Below are 24537 nucleotides of genomic sequence, written 5' to 3' on the forward strand. Positions count from 1 at the left end.
AGTGCTTATTATACATGCATGAACAGCTGTTTGATTTCCCCCTAGGTAAAGAAAATCTGGGTGTGGCTTGCACACTTGTAATCCCTGGAGAGGCAACGTTGAAAGGCTGAAAGGGTCAGGGAGAGGCTCTGTCTAAAAAACAATCGGTTGGAGAAAAACACCTAGAGCCAACTTCTGGCTTGCCTATGGATACACACAAGCGTATATACGCACAAGCATGTAAATATACATACATAAAGATACATGTAATCTAACATGCCACAGATGCTGTATGTAGCAAGGGGACAGATGGCACACACTGGTAATAGTTTTTCCCCAGCTAGACTTCAACGTCCACGTACAAGCACAGACTCCCCTAGAGCAAATGGGAATCTCCAAAAAACGGAAAGTAACATGGACCCAGGTGCTAGGCGTATTGATTTCCAGTTTTGTTTTGTTTTTAGATTTCAGTTTTCAAGTCCGCCTTTTTTTGAAAAGTATCAGATAAACATTGGAGGGATAAAAAGATCATTATATTAATTTTTGGGAAACTGCTCACTCCTGGAAACAAGGCAGCCATTGATAGATACAGTAAGAGCCTCAAAGTTCTGGGCACCGTCCCATTTCCTGACTCATCATCCCAGTCCGAGCTTAGCGCCCGCCCATTTTTATTGAAGTCCGTCTCCTCTTTGAAGTGCTTTACATTTGTTGATTCTCACTTTGAATCAGATAGAATAACTTGAGACATTGGGGAGTCTCGCCAAGGATGGGTCTGAGTTGTTTTCATATGTTTATTAATTGCTCTGGTAAGAAATTTCACTTACTATCTACCACCTGCCACGATCTCTTCTTCTCTTTTCACTTACTCCTTTCCTAGTATCTCATTTTTTTTCTAGAAAGAATTTTGAAATTATTTTTTGCTGATACATTTTAACCCTTACAACACTGGATGAACATCTTTGAAGATGAAGAAAAGGCTCAGAGAGCGGAATAATTGTGTAAAGCTATTATCAGGACTCACACATTTAAATGAGAGCTAATAAGGAATTCGCTCATTTGCTAACAAAATAATGAAATGGGTCAGAATCAGTGGTTGCTGCGATAGTGTGAGAATGTGGTTATTTCATTTAACATATCTAACCCATGTAGCACATGTGTTCTAAGAATTTTAGATCTGCCTAACTGATCCACATATACTCCTCTGGTGTGTATATAGGAAATAAATTAGGTTATTGGCTAGTTTTTCTGTGCATTAATTCCCAGTGGCATTATAGGTAAAGAGTTTGTGCATAAAAGACTTGATCAAGCCGGGCAGTGGTGGCACACGCCTTTAATCCCAGCACTTGGGAGGCAGAGGCAGGCAGATTTCTGAGTTCGAGGCCAGCCTGGTCTACAGAGTGAGTTCCAGGACAGCCAGGGCTATACAGAGAAACTCTGTCTCAAAACAAAACAAAACAAAACAAACAAACAAACAAACAAACAAAAATAGACTTGATCAAGATCAGAAACATGCTGATGAAACTCATGAGAATTGTGTTTTACAGCCATGCCTCTGAAACGTTTTCAGCACATACGTTTCAAAGGTAGTTACTGTTGGCAGATGACAGCCTGACTCTCCTCTTCTAAGCTGCCTGTGGTTAGTGACGGGCCTTGGTGGAATCACTACAGCAATGAACACCATGTTGGCTTCATATCCTGTGCAGATATGCTAATATATCTGGGGAAAGGGATTGAGGAAAAGGAGGCAAAAGAGAGGTGCTTCTGCCACGTTTTTCTGGTGGCAACCTTCTCAGCTTCTAGTCAGCTACCCTGGATCATATTCTGAAAACAGAGACGGAGCAAAAGCTGTTGGTTCAGGACTATGTGGCTGTCTAGAGATATACATGTGACCTCAGAGAATGGCAGTGAGCTCAGATGCCTGGGAGTGTGTGGATGGGTGGGAGGAGGGCTCCAGTCAGGTGGACGTGTGCAAAACCGCGCGACTCAGCAACACTCTGTCACTCTGCGTTTTCAGGCTTCGTTTTCACAGTGAGAAGCTGATTGCCTGTCTCCCAGATTCCCCCTCAATAAAAAGCTGTTATTAAATTGATGTAGGAATCATACAGCGGCTCAGCGGGACCTCTGCTGGTTTAGCGGGGGCTAACAAACACTGGTGGGGACGGTCATGGCGTTCTACACTGATTTTGTGGCTTATAGGTCTCAGCCGCCTAGTCTGAAAGTTAGACTAGTGTGCTAAACACAGTGGACAATAATTATTTGCCAGAATCACACCTCTCTGTCTGCAGCTCAAGAATTCCAGAATCTTTTCAAGTTTTTTTCCTATCTGTGTTCAGCAGCTTTCCCTATACAGTCTGATAGGGCTGTCTCACCGCGTGGATGTTTGAATTCCCCCCAGGGTACCTGCCAGCTTCCTGGCTGCTCTGTGGCTCCCTGCCAAGAAGTCTGCAGGGGCTGGTGGGCGTGGCTAATTGTTTATCTGCCTCCCTCTTTTTTTTAACCCCCTCGGAGATCCCAGCTTTGTACTGGGTGCTGCTGAATCTCCTGTCGCCCCATGAGTATCAGGAGATAGTTTTATTTGTGTTTATACACTTACGATGTGTGCTTTTACATTCTAAGGGAGGCACATAAACTTTCAGGAGATTTTAAACCTTTAAGGTGAAAACTGCCGCTCAGGTTCTGCTTGCAGCTCAGACACAATTTGTACAGACGAGCAACTATCTATCCCTCAGAGGTTCTGCTTCTTTAACTCAGAACCGAGGGCTTGGGAGCTCATTGCCTTGGACTTTGTTAGGACTCTTTTTCTAGGATAAAAATCACTTGAGCTGCATAAAAAAATACCAAGTTTCATCTACAGTATTTAGGAAACATTAGCTTTAAACTATCCTTAAACATATTCTGTTTAAAAATCAATAAGTAAACATCTGTTGAATGCTGAGAGAAATTAAATTGTAGACTCCAGATGTAGTTCGATCCTCTGTGGCGGTGTTTATGTAAATCACAGCTTTCTAACAATCCTGAGACAGCTGCCAAGCTTTGACTCTTCCACCAGGATCCTTCCTCCACCGTCTTCTTCATCTGAGATGAAGAACTGTGGCTTTCTGTGCCTCTCCCTATGGCAGTGGCTCCCAGCAGCTATCAGATTATTATCTTTGACCCATTTGCCGATTGCTGTCATGTGAGAAAAGCCACTGAGAGACCACGGGGTCCCTAGCCCTGAAAGTCAGTTTGAGAGAAAACTCTTTGCTCTTTAAATGGAAATCTCCAGGGATTTTTCTATAAAAACTCCAGAACCTCTAGCTTGGGATAACACTTCACATGTGTATTTTTTTTTTTCCTTTCCTGCATTTTATGTTGAAAGTTGGGCTGGGAATGTAGTATCTTTGTCTTTAGGAAATTAGATTTCTATGCAGAGACCTACATGATATTTGATAGACTGTGACAAAGTAAACTGTAATGTGTACATATGTGTGTGTGTGTGTGTGTGTGTGTGTGTGTGTGTGCATGTGTGTGCATGTGTGTACTTGTGTTGCGGGGCCGACCAGCGGCTCGCGAGGAACGGTACGACTGAGATGGCAGCTCGAGCTGAAAGAAAGGAACTAGACGGATGGAAGAAAGAACGGAGCCAAGTCAAACAGGATTTTGATCAAAGCTCAATTTTACTGATTCGTGCACCGAGTTATGAAGCAGGGGGAAAGGGTTAATTCCCGCCAAATAATCCTGGGGTCCAGTTGCAGGGTGGCCACATGTATGGCTCCAGAACAGCAAGGTGGCAGGCTCCAGCAGTGGGCGTGGCAGAACGATTGAGCGGCAGGCTCCACCCCATGCAAACAGTGAAACCTGAGCAAACAGGTTTCAGGCTGAGGGGATGGGGGAGGTTACATACTTGCATGTGTACATGCATGTGTGTATGCATATGTGTATGTGTGTATGCATATGTGCATGTGTGTATGCATGTGTGTGCATGCATATGTTTGTGCACACACATGTTTATACACATGTGTATATTGTCTATTCTCTTTTCTTCCTGTACTAACTACATGGTTTCTTACTTCTGTCTATAGTGAGCATTTGAGGAGGCTCCTTTCGGGCACTGGCATTTTTGCATTCTGTTTCTGATTCTTAACCCATCTCACTAATCACATCAGCACGAATGTGGAAAGGGTATCATAGCCACCGTCCCTTTTCTCTTTGTCCCTTTTTCCTCCTTGGCTTTCCATCCTGTGACTGAGTATGAGAGACGGTCGCTGAAGAGGGTTGCTTCCCTGCTGGCTTCAGATGCTTCAGTTCACAGCTGATTGGGCCTGTGGAGAAGGGCATAATGGTGGACATGCGGGATGGAGGAAACTCTCACTTTTCTCATGAAAGTGAGAAGGACAGCCAGGGATCCATCACCTCCTGGTGGCTACATCTCCAATGACCAACTTCCTCTAGGCTCTAGCTCCCAAATCCATCATGTTCCAATAAAACCACCACCAGGGCCAGCTTTCAATGTGTGAACATTTGAGAGACACTTAAGATAAAAATTATAACACTGTTTTTCAACCCTAGTAAAAAACTTAAAATTTAGATACTTTCAGGATAAAGTCCCCAGAATTAAGCTTAAAAAAGGACAGTTAACAATAGCCAAATATAAACTAGTTTTCTTTATAATAATAATTATTATAAATTATAATTTTATATACTTATATATAAGTATATATTTATAATTTATTAGTAATTATAATAATTATTTGTGTTTTCATTATTTTCATGATAAAAATTGCTTCTTACTCATTTTGGCTTTAATCTAGCCTCTGTCTTCCATGCATGAATATAAACAACTTTTGTAACATATATATACATATATGTGTGTGTATATATGTATATGTGTGTATATATGTGTGTGTATATATATATATGTATATATATGTTTCATAACCTTTCCCCATAGTACAAACACAAGTTTTCAAATATTGGCCACTTAGCTTCTTCTAAGTTTATCTTGTATAGCCACGTATGGGTTTGGTTCTTATTCTCCAGAGAATTAGACATTGCATACAACCATAGGTACCTGTGACCCCTGACGTGAAGGGACAAGCCATGCTAAGGCCATGCTACAAATGCATGATGGATGTAAGCAGGAGACCCCAAATGGAAGCTATGGGGCTGAAGGCTCCATGGCAACACACTGATCTTGCTTCTCTCAAGTCTATCGCTGTGAAACATGTGCTGGGGGAGCTAGAGTAAGAAAGGAATCTCAGCAGCCGCTACTACACCTCTTGAGCAATACAGAAAAAAACCAGACAAGTGTGGTCACATACATGTGGTTATCTATACATATCTATGTATTTGTGCATGGTTATCTATGTACATCCATGTGTGTCTATTTATATAGCTGTAGGTGTATTCATCTATACATTCACATGTGTGAATATGGTCACTACTTATGGAAGTATATTGACCTTCATGCTTCCTCATGACTGTGTGTACATGTTGTCTGTACTGTGTTTCTTACAATTTATCTCATTCTTTATGTGCCTGCGTATGCTGTGAAGAGACACAGTGACCAAGGTAACTGATAAAGGACAACGTTTAATTGAGATTGGCTTACAGGTTCAGAGGCTCAGTTCATTATCATCGTAGTGGGAGCATGGCAATATCCAGGCAGGCATGGCTGTGTCTAAGAAGAGCTGAGACAAGCCATGTATGAGCTTGAGAACATATGGATATGTTCTCCACACATTTGCATGATTGTATGTCTATATGTGTGTATGAATGTATATGTATATATCTATATGTGTGTACGAATGTATATTACCCACAGAATAATTTATGAACAACATGCCACTGTTTTGGAAGACTGGAAACTTTAAGAGATGGAATATGTGCCTGCAGGAAGTAGGTCCATAGAAGCATGCCTGGAAGGTCACACCCAGACCCCAGTCCCTTCCTCACTCTTTGCTTCCTTTCTATTAAAAAGTGAACATCTTCCCCCACCACCTGCTCCCATCTCTGCGGTGTTCTGCCTTAACATGGGCCCAGACTCAATGGAGCTGTGGACTTGTGGATGCAAATCCATGAAGCCATGAGACAAAAGAAATCTTTCTAGGTTTGGGAGCTGCTTGGCTAGCAAAGGCATTGCCATGAAGCCTGATGTTTCCTCGAACCCACGTGATGGAAGGAGAGAGCTGACTCCCAAAAGTTGTCCTCTGACTCCTCCATATTCAAGTGCTTGAGCACAAACAGATGTACATGCACACATATGTGCAACATGCACACATGCATACATGCAAGTAGACACATGCACACACACACACTTGTATACACAGATAAAGAAGCAAGCCTTTCCTCCTTTAAGTTGGTCAGGTGAAAATTTTTTTCACGGTGATAAAGTAACTAGTTTATGTATTTGCAAAACCATCTGTAACTCTAGTTCCAGAGTTTACATATATGTGACTGTGAATCGGCACATATATGCATCTATACTCAGGAGTCTATACTAGTGTATATGTTTGCTTATATTCAATATTAGTGCTTGCATGTGCACATTTGTGTATCTGTACATCTGAGTGAATATGTGCATATCTACACATGTGTCTACACACATGTGAGATGTTAAAGGCATGAACAATAGAGCAGGAGTAAAGGTGGGATGAAAATGTGTCCATCTTTCATCAGAACTATTTGACATTTGGGGTTCTTAACCCCCTTTGCTTTCAATCACCTAATCTTTCAATTGAAAATAAAATAATTCATGCCCTGTAGGTCTAGAACTTCTAGTGAAATCATATTCAACTCTGCAACTAAATGTGTTAGTCACAATATCATCGTTCTATCAACATATCTAGCCCTTACATCCTGAAGAAACTGAGACCAGGTGGCAGCAATGTCCCCTTGAGTGATGTTGGTGTGAGATGGCCCAGGGGTTCTGGCCTAGCCTCGTCTCTCTATTACCCTGAAGGATCTGTTTAGACTTGCCTTCAGCTCAAACCATGCCTCACAAACATGAGCTCACCATCACAAGAGGATGGAATCGTGTGTGCTTGTCACGTTGAGAAAGAGAGTCTGGTCCCTGCCCTGGGGGCAGCCCAAGACTTGGGGCCTGTAGACTGAAACTTGAACTCTGACAGTCTCTCTGGTGTGATGTCTGCCAGGTTTTTGCTTGTTTATTTTTTTAAGGACCTGAGATATACAAAATTGAAGTACAAACGACCTTTGGTCAATGCAATACTCTTATCAGCATTTCTTCTTTATGTCTTATTTCATTGTTAGACAGTTTAACTAATGTAAGGAGCAATGAAAGCATTTCCATAAACAAAACCTAGGATGTTGACGACAACCTTTGCCTCACATTTGGCCAGACCTCATCCCATTCTCGGTTTCTAGCAGACAGAACCCTTAGGTCCACATTTCCCTAACCTATATTTTCTCTTTGCACTCCAATGGCATTCATGACTATTCTGAAAATTGAATTTTAAATTTTAACCGTTTTAAACTTTTAACAAAGACATCTTGTGATTATAACCATTGCATACTTTCTGGTGTGAAATTGTACCTGTGTTGTGGTATGTGTAGAAAGCGCATTTGCTCTTATGTTTAATAATGTTGTATGGAACGGTCATTGGATATTCACACCCCATCTTTTTGGCTGGTATTTTGAGGATTGTGTTATTGAGGTGAGAGCTGTTCTGGCATTGTTGATTAGAACGGTGGTTCCTGATGCACAGGTCTGAGAAGTTGCCTTGAATCAAGTAGAGCTGCTGGACCACAGGGTGTTTAAATGTCCAGCTTTGTCTTGCTGCCTTAATTAGGTCATCATTAGAGTGTGGGTCTGTGTTTCTCCCAAGACTTGGAAATCTTACAGTTCTTTGGTGTTTAATTGACGTATGTGAGTAAGAACTTTAATTTGTATTATTTGATGCAATTGCCCCCTGTTGCAGCTTGAATTGATTTTTTTTTTCTGTTGAATGATGGTGAAGAACTCTTGTCACTCACGGGCTCATCTTCTTCCAGGCATGACATGTCTATTCGCAATCTTCATTGTTTTGTAGCAGAGTTATGTGTTTCTTGATGGTTTGTTGGAATCTGTTGGGCTTGACTTCTTGGAGATATTTTCTTCATCGGTGAACAATGGAATGATAATATAATGTTTATAGGGTTGACTTAAAAATAAATTAGTGTTTGCAAATGGTACTTTGCATTTCTTCATAGAGCATCCTAGATCGCTGAAAAAGCTTGCTTCTTCCTTGCTGGATGAGCTCTACCCCTCCCCATCAGTGGATTGATTCCATTGGAGATTTGCCCCATCTACTTAGAGGAGAGACTTGGTTGTTTGTTGTGAGCAGTGTATTTCTACTAGTATTATATTTTAGAACTAAAGTAAGTTATATAGAGTCAGACCTACTTGGGGAATAAGAAAGGAAACAAATTGAAAGGAAGAGATTAAAAAAAAAGAAAAAAAGAGTGAGATTCGTTATAATTGCTCTGTGATCTTAACAGCCTGCCTGTAGATTTTTGATGCGTGAACTAATATGACAATTGGGGAATGAAACAATTTTGAAATTATATCCAAGAAAGCTGGAAAGCTGCTACCAAACGGCAGCTTCCACATTGCTGCCCGGAAACCAGGCTCACAGGGAGACGTAGATACTTCGGGGATTCTGTGTCTCTCCTAGACTCTCCTTCCACAGCATTCTGGAGAACACTGCACAGTCATGCGGAGCCACCACACTGGGAACCTGGGGCAGAAGCAGAAGCAGCATCCCAAGGACATTCCAAAATGCTACGCAGTTACTAATGGCTCCTGGCTCCTGGCTTGATCTTTGAGATTGCCTTCCAGAGGAGAATTTCGCAGGGGCGGTAAAGCTTTGCCTTTACTGCCTGGAGCTCTCTGGGCTTCCCTGGGAGTATTCCTGGAGGAGTGGAGCTGCACGGTCTTGCTGAGATTGCTGCAGTGCAGTATGCCTTCATTCATCTGTCTGTATCTGTGCTCAAAGTCTCTCTTAGGACTTGGAGGTAAATTTTCTCTATTGCCAACCTGGATGTATACCTTTGCAGCGTGATGGTGGTGGGGAATTATAATTGGAATTAGAGTCTGAATACGATAAGCCATTAAGCAAATTGGCACATGGATTCTACAAGGGAAACAGGGATATTATTCTTAATTCCATAATACTCTTAACATGTTTGCTCGCTTGTGACTTTGCTCTGGTACCAGTCCTCTCATTTGAAAACTGTGCTTGTTAGTTTGAGCAGGGAAATGTGGGTGCCGAGAGGGCACAGGACATAGCCACAATGTCACCTTACCTGAGCTTTTTGTCTTCTCTTGTACACAGCAGTCTGACCCATTTGTTAGGAATTCTCTGTGCTGGCAAAACATGTTTGAGCAGTCTGGAAACGATTTTCTAGTTGTGATGGCAACTTACAGTTTAGGAAGTAGTTAAGAGAAGTTTGAACTCTCTCCAAAGACAAGAGTGTTTTCTACTCGGGCGTCATCTCTCAGCTCACAAGTTGTGATTCATTTTATTCCATGCCAAGAATTAAACAGAAGAATAGGGCGATGGAATTTAAGTTTACTTTGTAAGTAATTGTAAAAACAACTGGTAACCCAACTTCACTGATGCATGGTTGTTAATTCCCCAACAATCAAACGATGCGGCTGCTTTTAAACCTAACTCAGCTATTTCAGGAGAGAGAGCCTCATGCCCGAGTTGCCTGGGGGTGTATTGCTCTTTATGTGATCCTTCAAATAGTAGATGCTAGCAGTGCCTGGGACTGTGAGTGACTGGTGACCAGAGAGAAGCAGCAGAAACTCAGGAACTTCTCTCGGTGAGAGCTTTAATCTTTTCATGCATTTCACAAGGGGCTCTTAATGTCTCAAGAGTTTCCATCTTTATTACATGCCTCATCCTGAGGGCCAGGGGGCAGTGAATACATAGAAACCCAACCCCTCCCCTGCAGTTCTCTCTCTCTCTCTCTCTCTCTCTCTCTCTCTCTCTCTCTCTTTGAAAAAGGAGGAAGGGCAGAGGTATTTCTCACTGATAAACTGAAGGGTGTATCCTTAAGTGGTCGGTAGCTGTTGCCTCACCTGGAGAGGGAGACTAACCATCAGTCTCTTCCAAACCAATAAGGAATGTCCTTCTAACTCAAGCTGTCTTATTTGGATTAAGATTAATTTGCAAAAGCTAAGCATTTGGGCCAGAAGGGTTTGTGAACATTCTTTAGAATGACTGCTCACTGAAGTCTAGTATGTTATCCAGACTGCAAAATAACCCTTATACTGCATCCTACCAAACCTCATTTACTTCTCCAAGCAATGCATCCATCCGCAGGTGCACGGTACAGAACTGATTGAAAACTTGAACTGCGGGTGGTATTTAAATCACGAACACAACTTTTCCCATTCTGAAATAGAAACAAGAAAAAAAACTCTAGGTCCCTTTAATTACTTTTCCTAATAAGCAGAGATCTACACTTCAAAATAAAATCTACTGTGATATTAACCAGTGAGGGCATGACTGTTTCTAATACTTGGAATATTCTCAAAAATGTCCACAACCACTTTTCGTATAGCCACAGCTTCATAACGCCAGACGTTGTTCATTTTAACCTTCAAAGCAGTCTGCTGTAATAGAGAAGCCTGTTACAAAGCCATCCATGCACACAATCATAATTCCCCATGTGTAATGGAATCATATTCAGAAAGGGGAAAAATGTCTCTAAAAAACTTGGCATTTGATAAGAAAAAAAATACAGGCATTTAATACAATGGAACCTATTTTACTGCAAAGATTCCAAAGTTTGATGGGCAATGCTGATAGGGCTACTTTCCATGACATTGATTTGCTCCCTGACCTCTGACATCTCTGCCTGCATCTTGTTGCCAGGCAACAGCAGCGAAATAAAACCCGAGGATCTAAAGTTCCCAGCATAAGAACGGGCTGCGGTCTAGAAGCAGGCAAGCTGGGTTTTAAGGATTTAAAAGCATTTTTCTTCATGTACCTAATCTACTCATTAAGAGCCTATACAATTCATAACGCTCTTGAAGCCCTGAACAGGAAGGCTTTCGCTATCTAGAAAATTGATGATTATTTTATTCCAAATGCCAGAGCCTAGGAAATGAGAAATACCACTGTACAACCAAGGGGTGTTATAAAGCCTGTGTATAGAGCATGCCTTCTTAGCTATGGGAGAAGCTAGGTGAAGTCTAAGCCGACATATTCTTACTCACTACATTCTTAAGTCTTGCTTTTGGGTTTAAAGGGGGGTGGAGATGGTGACTGAGAAGGAACCAGACAGACAAAATTCAGAAGTGACCCCTAATAGATGAGGCCAGAGTGGGCACTGGATGCCTTTCACAGCCAAAGCACAGCTGTCTGTTGCCTTTTGCAGATGCAGAAAGCAACTCCCACCTCCAGAAGTCCTGAAAGCTGCCGGTATTGCCCCCCCCCATGCAAGCATTATCACACCTATAGATCAGTGGACTAAGGTGGCTGTCACCATGGCTGAAACCCTGAGGTCCATTTCGAAGGACCCACGTGGTAGGCTGAGGAAACTGGCTCCACAAGGTGTCCTCTAACTTGTTATACCTAGGTGGTGAACTGCCCACACATTGGCATGTATGTGCATCCTGACATGTGCTTGTGCATACACACATGCATGTGTGCGCACACATGCACACACAGTATCACACACACACACACACACACACACACACACACTATCATAGCCACACAGAACTGGTGGAACATTCCTGTAATCCCCCAAACTCAGGAGACTGAGGCTGGAGAACTAGATGTTTTCCGCTGGCTTTAGCTACACAGTGAGTCAGAAATCGCCCTGGGTTCTCCTGTAAGGCACAATTGGTTTTTTGTTTGTTTGTTTGTTTGTTGTTTTTTAAGAACAATAATAGCAAGTAAAATCACATTCCACTCCTAGACTCCAAATTGTGTGCTATGGAAAGCTTGCATTATTTATGGTTAACATTGAAAATAGCATTGATTATGATCTCTTTAATGTAGATGACAAAATTCAAGATTTTGTAGAGGTGAATGTTACTCTACTGCATTCTTACTTTTTTTCTTTTTCTTGTTTCTCTCCCCCATGCCTTCTGCCCACCTCAGGCTGACTCTCTTCCTTACCCAAGCCCCAAATAGTTCCTATCATATATGTATGGACTATATGTATGGAAAAGCCAGGATGAAACGAATTATTTTGTGTGCTAACCTAAAATTAATGTATAAGACACAATAAGTTGAAGTTTCCTATGCAATCATAATTTAATTATACTTGTAACTAAAGCATTGTCAGAGAAAATTATTATGAATTGGAGTTAGAAATGTCACCTATGTATCCCCCTACTTACAGACATTGAATACTGACAACAGAAAACTGCCTGCTCTGCGAAATTTAGTGAGATATGTTCACCTCTGGGAAGAGAAATTTCTTCCTCAGAGGGGTCTGTCTCTAAGGTGTTAGAAATCTTTTGTAAAACCATTTGTCACCAAGAAAGCCACAATTGTGCACATCCCTCTTTCCTTCATTCAAGTGCCGCCTGTTCGCATGGCCACTCATTCCCAAGGGACACTTCCAATTAGGGATAATACTTTATATATAACGCCTCAGCAACACTTTAATCTAATTGTTTCTGAACCCTGCAGACTCATAATTACTGTTTTTGTCATGCACACGGCAGTAGAAGTAATTCCAAATTAAAAGGTGAGTGATCGGTACTGAGCAGTGGAGTAACTGTCTGATATGTACCGAAACTTCCTAAAAACAAGCTCATCCCCTCACACCCACTCAGGCTGCAAACAGCTGAGTGGAGACAGTTTACCCGATCTAGACACTGTCACTGTCCCCTTTCATTTACTTCTGGGCGTTGCCCCATACCAGAAGGACCTGACTATAATATTTATTCCTGATGTGCAACTTTTTTCAGAACACTGTGCAGTCCTATTGAAGCATACAGTCATGTGTCTATCTGTGGTCTATCTTCAAGATATATTTTGTAACCTTGGACTTAAGAAAGTCTGGCTCAGGAGACCCTATAAGCAGTACCAATCAAGCTTTACTGGTTCTTTGACTCTGCAGTGCTTTATTGAGTTTTGTTCGAAGGTCTCATCTATCCCAGCTTGGCCCCAGATGTATTATGAAGCTGAGTTTTATCTTCCTGGTTCCACCTCTGCATGCTGGGATTACAAGTCTCAACTACTATACCAGGTCATCCATCTCTGAGCAGTGAACCCAGGGCCTCCTGCACACTAGGCATGTACTCTGCCCACTGAGATACATCTCAAACCAACTTCTGCAAGGTTTATAGGACTATATAATTTGAGTTTTCTTTCCTAGGTGTTCAATCTGAGTTTCTGTTGTTGTTGTTATTGTTTATTTAATTTGTGTTTTATTTTGTTTGAGACTGAGTCTTAGCATTTAGGCTTAGCTGGCCCCTCACTCACAGCATGCCTGTCTCAGCCTCCCAAGTGACAGACAGGGGGATGTTACCATGCGTGGCTTCCACCTCAACTTATTACAAGAGTCCTGAAGCATATCAGTGTTATGCCAAAGCTTTTAAAACATTCTGATGCAAAAAGGGGTTAGCACAATGTATCCAGAACAACTTCTTCACTTAGAAAAATCAGCTGGTCCAAAACTATGAAGTCCAAGAACGGAATATTGAACACTCTTCTTCCATTAGAGAGCCTGTGGTGCCTGGAAGAGCCTGCAACTCTGTTCCTCTCTCCTTCTGTTGATATATAATCAGTGCCACTCATGGTTGTGCATCTAATCAGGACTTGTATTCGTCCCCGCGGATCCCCTGGCAAATGCGCGTGTGCCCCTGGGGAAGCTAGACCCGTGCTTTATACTTACAGTTCCAGAACATTTTCTAGAACGTCAACAGAACCTTTGCCTTTTCTCCTGCTCTTGTGCTAAACCATCCCGGGATCTGGTATCACAGTGCAGAGGAGAGCGATGTTGTGAGCGGCTTTGGAGGGGTGGTTCTCCCCTCCTCTTCCCTGCTATGACTGCAGGCTATTTAGCACCACTTTGATGAAACTATATACTCCTTACACGATTATAAATACACAACTAGTTTTTTTTTTATTTTTAAATAGTCTTACAGCATGCAATTTCAGACACTGTATGCATATCTTACTTTTTAGAGCCAACACATAACTTACTTTTTATGTGCCTTTTAAATGCCATAGCAAACCATCGTCTACCATCATATACTTCACAAGCACAGGAGGATTTTTTTTTTTTTTTTTTTTTTTTGGTTTTTCAAGACAGGGTTTCTCTGTGTAGCCCTGGCTGTCCTGGAACTCACTCTGTAGACCAGGCTGGCCTCGAACTCAGAAATCCACCTGCCTCTGCCTCCCGAGTGCTGGGATTAAAGGTATGCACCACCACTCCCAGCAAAGATGTTGTACGTATGTTTTTTAACCTCCAAAATTTTTTATTTGCCTTCTATTTCCTCTACAGAATGTTACCTTAACAATATTTTTAGGCTGAAAAAAAGCATTTTGCTAATGATTCTTTTATCTCGTAACTTAATGCAATAAAACAAGTGTATATATATATATAAACAGGCCGAGGCATGTTTCTCTGAGTGATCTGGGTGCTCCCAGGGGAGCACACTCTCCAATGGAAATGAGAAATACTTCACTCCTTTGGCTGCTTGTTCTGGGAGAATAGTTCTTGATGAGGAATGTAGTCCTTTGGGGTAGAATTCTGACATCCAAGTGCCTCCCCACTGGTCGGCCCTGTGACAAAGGAGCCCTCTGTGGTCCCTGGGGCAGTGGCCTCCTGGTCGCTGGGGTGGCAATTGGGGGCTGGACAGAAGAGAGTGGGGAAAGAGGGTGAGCAGCATAATTTCTTTGCAAAGTAAGATGAAAAGTTGACTTTTTCGCCATCCTTTATAATTTGTAAGTGGGTTCCTTTTCTTCCTGTTTGTGTAGGTTTAGGGGATATGGTCTTGCTAGAGAAAGTAGGACACCAAGGGCAGGCTCTGAGGTTTAATTTAGAGACCACAGCTCAATAAACCACCCAAGCCAGATTTGAACCCATGCCATAGCCAAGATATCCACAGTTTTGTAATCCTCTTACCTCTGCCAGCCTTCTGAACACCCAGGATTACAGACCTATTCCAGGGGGGAAAATTCCTGAACAGAACACCAATAGCTTATGCTCCAATGGAACATCATAAAATTACAAAGCTTCTGTAAGGCAAAGAATACAGTCAATAGGACAAAACAGCAACCAACAGACTGGGAAAATATCTTATCAACCCTACATCCCATAGAGGGCTACTATCCAATATATACAAAGAACTCAAGAAGTTAGACTCCAGAGAACCAAATATCCCTATTAAAAATGGGGTACAGGGCTAAACAAAGAATTCTCAACTGAGGAATATGGAATGACTGAGAAGCACATAAAGAAATGTTCAACATCCTTAGTCATCAGGGAAATGCAAATCAAAACAACCCTGAGATTCCACCTCACACCAGTCAGAATGGCTAAGATCAAAAACTCAGGTGACAGCAGATGCTGGCAAGGATGTGGAGAAAGAGGAACACTCATCCTTTGCTGGTGGGATTGCAAGCTTGTACAACCACTCTGGAAATCAGTTTAGTAGTTCCTCAGAAAATTGGACATAGAACTACCTGAGGACCCAGCTATACCACTCCTGGGCATATACCCAGAAGATGCTCCAACATATAATAAGGACACAGGCTCCACTATGTTCATAAGCAGCCTTATTTATAATAGCCAGTGGCTGAAAAGAACCCAGTTGTCCTTTAACAGAGAAATGGATACAGAAAATTTGGTACATTTACACAATGGAGTACTACGCAGCTATTAAAAACGATGATTCATGTCTGCAACCCTATAGAAAGAACAACAATATGAACTAACCAGTATCCCCCAGAGCTGTGTCTATAGTTGCATATGCAGCAGAGGATGGCCTAGTCGGCCATCAATGGGAGGAGAGGCCCTTGGTATTGTGAAGATCATATGCCCTAGTACAGGGAAATGCCAGGGCCAGGAAGCAGGAGTGGGTGGGTTGGGGAACAGGGTAGGGGGGAGGGTATAGGGGGCTTTGGGGATAGCATTTGAAGTGTAAATGAAGAAAATATCTAATAAAAAACAATGATTCATGCAGTTCTTAGGCAAATGAATGGAATTAGAAAATATCCTGAGTGAGGTAACCCAATCACAAAAGAATACACATGGTATACACCCACTGATAAGTAGATATTAGCCCAGAAGTTCAGAATACCCAAGATACAATTCACAGACCACAGGAAGCTCAAGAAGGAAGACCACAGTGTGGATACTTTGGTCCTTCTTAGAAGCGAGATCAAAATAGTCATGGTAGCTGATACAGAGACAAAGTTTGGAGTAGAAACTGAAGGAAAGGCCATCCAGTGATTGTCCCACCTAGGGATCCATACCATACACATTTACCAAACCCAGACACTATTGTAGATGCCAACAAGTGCATGCTGACAGGAGCCTGATATAGCTATCTCCTGAGAGGCTCTGCCAGTGCCTGACAAATACAGAAGTGGATGCTCAGAGCCATCCACTGGACAGAGCACAGGGTCCCCAGTGGAGGAGCTAGAGAAAGGACCCAAGTAACTGAAGGAGGAACAATAATATGAACCAACCAGTACCCCCAGAGCTCCCAGGGACTAAACCACCAAACAAAGAGTACACATGGAGGGACTCAAGGCTCCAGCCACATATATAGCAGAGGATGGCTTTGTGGGACATCAATGAGAAGAGAGGCCCTTGGTCTTATGAAGGCTAAATGCCCCAGTGTAGGGGAATGGACAGGAAAGCAGGAGTAGGTGGGTCAGTGAGCAGGGAGAGGGGAGATGGGATGGGAGGAGTTAGAGGGGAAATGAGGAAAGGGGATAAAATTTCAAATGTAAATAAAGAAAATATCTAATAATATAAAAAAATTAGAAATAAAGTGGGCCAGCAAAAACAGAAACAAAAACATGCTCTGCAATACATGGTGCGACTATAGGTTACAACAGCTTGTGTATTTTACAATGCAGAGAAGATTTGTAGGTTTTCAATATGAAGAAATGACAAATGTTCAAGAAGCTTGTTACCATGATCGAACCATCACATACCATATATGCATTAAGTAAATACTACAAATAAGTGCATCTCTATGTGTCAATCAAAAATTGAAGCTGCTGATTCACAGAAGAAGGAAACTAAATGAAGATGGTTTCCTCTCTGGCAGGCTTCTTCATCTTGCTCCCCCCAACCCTGATATTGGTGCCTGAATCACAGCTTAGCGACATGAAAATTGTCACAAGTGCTTTTAAATATGAATATTGGTATTACCTGTAGCTTAAAAAATAGCAAACTTTGGTGTCTCTGCCATCCCCTTACCTGTTGTTTCTCCTAAATGCACGCCGATGGTATTTCTAAGATATGAGTATAATGGTGCCTTGTAGACAGCTCACCACCTATAGGTGCAATTCCAAGTCCAAACCTGGTGTACACCCTTGTCAATCACCTGGGCCTCCTGTGCTCCTGTTCAAACACTTCCCACCTTCTTCTTTACAGGTTTTCCCAAATCACTGGATAGTTCAGGGACCCTGGAAATGTGCTTCTGCTTAGAATCCCTTCCTGCTGTCTTCCCAAGTTCCTGTCTCCAGGGACAAGGCTCAGCTTAGCTATGTCAGGGCTTGTCCACAGCACAACCTGCTCTCCAATACAGAGGCTCATTGCTGTGCCTTTCCCTCAACAAATTCATTTGGAAATCTGATTCTCAGCGTAATGTTATTGAGAGGGAATGGGTTCAAGGCGTCATCAGGTTGTTAAATGGCATTAATGCTCATCTTCTGGAAGCAAGTTTCTTCTGGCAGGAGTACATTGATTACCATAGCTGTAAGTCACCATGAAGCCATGAAACAGGGAGCACTCCTTTGGTTTGTTCTTTCAGTCTCTGTACTTATTGTTACTATTATTATTATTATTATTATTTACTACTACTACTACTACTACTACTACTACTACTACTACTACTACTACTACTACTACTTGTTATAACCTGCTTTCACTATGCCTCTAGACTTCTGAGCCACCAGAACTGTGTAAACCATAATTCTTCCCTTTCTAAATTACCAAGTCTCTGGTATTTTAGTATAGCAAAAGAACACAGACTTAGAGACTAGGTGTCTCTTATCTCTGTGCAATGGTTACTTTAATACAGCATCTCTCACACAGCAGGTACTTGGTAGTGTTTGAATACAGCCAGCCAGGAAGACACCTGTGACTGAATTGTCTCTGTCAGTGGAGAGATGGGTACGTCAGGGGCTGCAGAGAAGACCTATGTCAGGATCAATCTCATACTGGGTCCACATATCTGTATCACTGCCATTGGCATGTTTAACGCTGATTGGAATCCAGTGACAATGTGCCAGGCATATTCTTCTATTTATGTGGAATTAAAACGCACACCACCCACCCTAGTGTGAACATTTTCTTTTGTAAACACAATGATTAAAACTAAGAAATTATACAATACTAGCAACTAAAATCAGATTTAATACACCTTTCACTTTTTTTCCCCTTCTGTTGTCTGTTTTATGTTCGCTGGGATCCCACCTTGCATACAAGATCTGGTCTCCTCACTCAGTGGCAGTTCTCAATCTCTCCTTGTCCTTTTCAACCTTGGCAAGTTGAATCTGAACTCACTAGGTCACTTTAGAGCATGTCCTCTGATTTGGATCTGTCCTGTTGTTGCTGAATGATGGAATAAGGTCATGTGTATTTGGGCAAAGTCTTCAGAGATGATGTCTCTCATCTGGGATCCGTGGCTTCCATGCATCTCATGACTGAGAGTGTTAAACCTTTGATGACTGGGATAAGGTGCTGGATGGTGGTTGTCTCTGCTGTACTGCCAACACGTTCGTTCCCCTTGCTATTGAGAAATGTCTGAATGGAGGAGACACTTGGAAAGAAGACAATGTAAGCAGAAGAATATCAGTGCTATCATTGGTAGATCTTCCTGGTAGCAAGTACTGGTGTGGTCTTCTGATGATGTTTCTGCTTCCACCATCCCTGCTACAGATTTTAAATCAAATCTACTGTAGCAAAACATGCCCCTCCCCCTTCTTTTGTTTACTATACCCCTCTGTTCTTGAATTTGATTCCATGCTATCTATGTATCACACTTTTCTGTGGATGATCTGGCCATCGCCATTAGGAATTCTTCAGGGTCGTTTCAATTGGCCCCTCAGTTTATCATTTTTAGAAAAAATTTTTTAAGTGTTTGGGGATTTTTTTGTTTGTTTGTTTTGTTTTACTCTTGTCACTTACTGATGCTCAGAAAATTGAAAACCTTAAACATTTCATTGCAACTTCATATCTTACCTAGACACTAAAATGTATTATCAGAAATGCCAGGACATCCATGAATGCCTATAATCCTAGAATTTTAGAGGCTGAGGCAAGATTATTGTTACAAGTTTGCAGTCACCCGAAGATACATAGTAAACCTCTGTCTCAAAAGAGTTCTCATAGGATAACTCATGTGGTCTGTTACTGCGCTTTTAGCTGCTTGAATCTCTTGTGAAGGACTTGTCTCAAGGGACCTCAGAAACAGTAACTCTTTTGTTCTTCTTCAGGTTCTGCCCCCACCATACTGTCTTGGCAGTTAGGTTGTAATGTGTGGAGTATAGCATATTCCAATCAAGTCTCAATGTCTGCCATCTAATTAGCTTTCAATAACTGTGCAGGTGTTCTCCTTCCCGATAGATGTACCCAAACAAAAGCATATGTTCCGAGTGGTACAGAGGGTATGGCAGGGTGCCTGCTGAGTTCGTTACAACTTTAGTGTCTCTGAGCATAATTCCCCTGTTTGAATGAACCTTGTTCTTCACCTGGGGCTTTGACTGAGCTCAATAGTCAGTTGTCTCTTCCTTCAAAGTGAATTAAATTTGAAAAGTTAAAACAACTACCAAGTCCAAAGTGCTGCATAAATTGTTTAGGCAGCATCTGCATCTCAGGTGGGAGATTCTTCTTTGAAATTAACTTGAAAGTGAAACCCCTAAGCTCTTGACTCCTTAGTGAGCCTAGAGCAGGGCTCTTCTCTACCCACTGCTCCTCAGGCTGTTGCCATGCCATTAATCAAGGGAACCCATAAGACATTAGGTTTCGCTTTACTCACTTCTTCTGCTACATCCATTTTTATATGATCTTTCTATAAAAACACCTTAAATTACTCTCAGTATTTTGGTAACTCAAAGTTATAGAAAATTCCGCTCCAGCAAAAGAATTCAAATAGAACTGGTAGAAACAGAGATTTTATTAGGAAAGTTCATCTTGGACAAGATCAATGGAGAGGCATGTGTTTTAATATCTGCATGGCATCTGTATTTGGGCAAAAGATCAAGAAAAAAAGATGAAAAAGAAAATCACTTGAAATTACTAAGCAATGGGCTATTGATGAAGAGTGCATATGTCAAAATGTTAAATATAAAAAGTGAGATCATAATACAGATGCCAGATAGGTCAGGAGAAATATAGAGAGATGATATATGGATAGAAAGATGGATAGATTATATATATGTGTGTGTGTGTATGTGTGTGTATATATATATATATATACATATATATGTATATATGTATGTGTATGTAGTTAGATGATTGATTGATTTCTTTATAAAAAGATAAGATGATAGAAGATAGTAAATAAATAGATGATAGGTAGATCAATGATAGATAGATATATAGATAGATAGATAGATAGATAGATAGATAGATAGATAGATAATAGATGGTAGATAGATCAATGATTGATAGGTGATAAACAGACAAATAGATGGTAGGTAGATAGATAGGTATACAGACAGATTGATAGGCAAGAGATTTTTCCGTGGTCTTATTGGTGCTATGTAAGAGATAGAGAGTGTTTTATTTGTTTGAACATGATGGTGTATGTCTGTAATGGTAGGAACTGGGAAGGCATAGGCAGAAAAGGACTCCCTTAGTTTGAGGTACACTCTGAGTACCAGGTTAGCAAGGGTTAACCAGCAATGCCCAATATCAAAAAGAGTAAGAAGCAAAAAGGAACAAAGGATAGCAAAACCAGAAAAAAAATTTTACTTGAATCCTGTTCAAAGAATCTGAGATGGCCATTAAACTTTCAAGATGTTTGTCAAGCCTGCACAAGCATCCTTCGCAAAGCAAAAGAGGATTCTATGTGAGTGATGCCAGCTGAAAGAAAGTTTCCTTATGCCAGACAGTTGTGGCTTCATAAGCTTTCCTGTCTACAAGTTGGTTCACAGCCTGATCATCCTTAACTCTGAAGACATTTTCTTTTTAAAAGGCTCTTGTAGTGGTTGGTAGCCCAGATAACTGACCAAAGCCCTTCACATCCATGACATGCTTGAAGTATGGGCAAATTGCCTGATGTCAGTCACACCAAATCGACTGCCCTTCTCTCCGAGGTGGGCATCTGCCTTCCCTGTTCTGTCTCGTGACTGTTGTGAGTGGAGCCCTCCCGCCTCCCACCACAGGTCTCTGAGGGAGCGCCTGTGCTCAGAGAAGACTCTCTCAAGTCTATACTTCTCTCTCTGCATAACATGAATGTTCTTGATGAGGGAATTTTCTCCTAATAAGATCAAGGCTAATGATCCAAGAAAACACTTTCTCTATTTTCTTGGCCCACAATGTTGTCATAAAAGTGTTATAAAACTGTGGCCATGCATTCTGAATATGACAAAGCCTTCCATGGGAAAGTAAAGATGTTTATTCGTGTTCTGAAGAGCACACGCCAGACAATTTCTTTCCCAGGACTTATATAGGAAAGGTTCGAGGATCTTTTTATTAATCTTAGACATGGTGATATTGACTAAGAAATCACTCTTAATCTTAGACAAACAAAAACTCCTCATATTTAATGTGGTACAATTAAATTAAATTTAGTTAGCCTACCAATGCCAAAGATCAATGCCCTGTTATGATCTCCTACAGATGACTATGAGCAAAAGGTAACGTGCTTACATAGATATTAATAACAACGCTAACTTATATTTGTGTCTTAGTTTTCTATTAATGAGAAGAGACACTATGACCAAGGCAATTTATAAAAGGAAACGCTTAATGGGGGGTATACTTATAGTTTGATGGTATGAGTCCATGACTTTCATGGCAAGGGATATGGCATCAGACAGGCAGGCATGGTGCCGGAGCAGTAACTGAGAGCTTACATCTTCATCTGCACATTGGAGGCAGAGAGTGAGATTGGATCTGGCATAGCTCTTTTAAAACTGCAAAGTCCACCACTAGTGACACACCTCCTCCAACATGACCACACCTCCTAGTCCTTCCCAAAGAGTTCCACCAGGTGGGACCAAGTATTCAAATATATGAGCCTATGGGGCAATGGCTCAGCACATCGTAGTTTAGGCACAGCTGGATATGCTCAGCTGGATTCCCAGGCGGTCCCATAAAGAGGACACCCTGTCATCCTCACTGTACAATGAGGTACAGTGTATGATGAAGACAATGTGGTTTTAAGGCTTCAGTAGTTTCCTTCACTAGCAGCAATTCCCTGAATCAAGAATCAATCAAGAATTTCACTGTTGTGTTTTATCAAAAAAGAAAAGGAAGCCAGGGATATGTTTGGTAGAGGCACAGTATGGTGAGGTGGAAGGGAGTGCCTCTGCGGACCCATGCTGAGGCATCCCTTCCCCCGAGGGACCAGTCATATGACAGATATAGTTTGGAATAGAGTTTATTTAGGGAATGGGGAGGGGGTTTGAGGAAGGAGGAGAGACAGAGAAAGGCAGAGAGAGAGAGAGAGAGAGAGAGAGAGAGAGAGAGAGAGAGAGAAGAAGAAGAAGGAGGAGGAGGAGGAGGAGGAGGAGGAGGAGGAGGAGGAGAGGACAGCCATGAACATGTGGAGAGAGGGGGAAGGGGAGTGGGGAGAGAAGGGGAGAAGGGGCAGAGAGGGAAGAGCATAAGGGAGTAAGAGAGTGAGAGAGAGAGAGAGAGAGAGAGAGAGAGAGAGAGAGAGAGAGAGAGAGAGAGGGAGGAGGGGTCAAGCAGTCACTTTTATAGTGAGTCAGGCACACCTGGCTGTTGCCAGTAACTATGGGGCAGAGTCTAGAAAAAATGCTAACACTAACTAACTGGTTAGTAAGGTCTAATCTTACTATTACTAATAATTACTCTTGCTATCTATCAATCACAGCACTTGATGTCTAGACCTTACAAACTGGGTGTTGTGTAACTATTATGTAACTGAGTAAACCAGCACACACGCACTGTTCATAAATATGATGTGCTTCATCTCTCCACAAAAGCATGGTGATGCCTGGATACAGATGCCTCCTCCGTCGTCCCCCACCCCGCCCCCCAAGCTTCTATTAGGCTCATTTCTGCCTCCCATTTGGAAGGCTTCAGCTGCTGCTCCTCTGAGCATTAGCGAATGCTACACATATCCAAAGCTCTCTTCTCAAAGACTCCAAGGACTCTGCATGTCTTCCACGGTGGTGCTATGTACGGGCTCAGTGAGGCCCACTTAGTGAAGGATAAAAGGGGTTTAGAGAACAGGAAGGACAAAGCAAGTTGTTGGCATTTAAAGTTGTTATCTCCTGGAAGAAGAAGGTGATGTTTAAGTACACTAGTTCTTCTCGTATCCATGGGATACCGTTCTGAGGCTACTTCAGGCTATCGTAGTGACATGAACTAAAGCTTCATCTATAAAATGGCACAGAATTTTCACCCAACCAACACATATGTCCCATGTATTTTAAGCCCTAGCTAGACCACTTATAATTCCAATTCAATGTAATTCCTATGTAGATGGTTGCTTTCTGCATAGTTTAGGAATAATGGCACTGGAAAAGTCTGTACAGGTACCAAGCAGAGGCTTGTATTTTTTTTTTTTTTTAGGTTTTTTCAGGTTTTTTTGATCTGTGATTGGTGAATAGGGAGGCAGGGAACTCACACGAGGTGTTATTCACCTCCCTCCTTGTCACTGTGACCAAGTCACTCACAAAAGCACCTGAGGGAAGAGAGCTTTCTTTTGTCCCATCATTTCAGAGGGTAAAATTAGTCACAAGAGGGAGGAGAGCACAGTCTGGAAGGAGCCCAGGAGTTTGTGAGTGGTAGTCTCTCACATGGCATTGACATGGAAGGAGACCTCCAGGTGGGAAGCAAGACAAGACATAACTGTAAAGACCCACCCTTGCAGCCTACTCCATCAGCTAGCCCCTTGACACACAAGAGCCTATAGCCTCTCCTAGTACCAGCTAGGGACTGCATGCTCAAACACATGCAGGGTGGGGTGGGTATGTGGGGAGTCACTCCAAATGACTGACTGATTAAGTGACTGACTGAAGCACCATTAGAGACAAGAGGTTTCTCTTGTCTCACAATTTCAGTGAGGCCAGGCAGTCACAGTAGGGAAGGAAATACGCCTATGTCAGTAAATTCATTTCCCTAGTTGTGACCTCGGACCACTTGGTTAACTTCTCGTTTTTGAGGTAAGAATGATGAGGTTAGTGGTGATCTGACATTTAAACAACAGGATGTACA

At 41.9% G+C, this 24537-nt stretch overlaps 1 protein-coding gene across 6 annotated transcripts in view; it reads left to right on the forward strand.

The window, feature by feature from the left end:
• Window positions 1–24537, forward strand: part of Epb41l3 (erythrocyte membrane protein band 4.1 like 3) — a 214345-nt gene that overhangs the window by 43126 nt on the left and 146682 nt on the right. The window contains exon 1 of one of the 6 annotated variants that reach the window (XM_006523611.4): window positions 5642–8973. The exons of the other annotated variants lie outside the window; for them this stretch is intronic. Within the exon in view, the coding sequence (XP_006523674.1) occupies window positions 8919–8973 (55 nt within the window). The 5' untranslated portion in view covers window positions 5642–8918. Of the gene's footprint in view, window positions 1–5641; window positions 8974–24537 lie in introns of those variants that run through there. 6 annotated transcript variants of the gene reach the window in all.

Source organism: Mus musculus, chromosome 17, assembly GCF_000001635.26.
Source record: "Mus musculus strain C57BL/6J chromosome 17, GRCm38.p6 C57BL/6J".
Classification (NCBI taxonomy): Eukaryota; Metazoa; Chordata; class Mammalia; order Rodentia; family Muridae; genus Mus; species Mus musculus.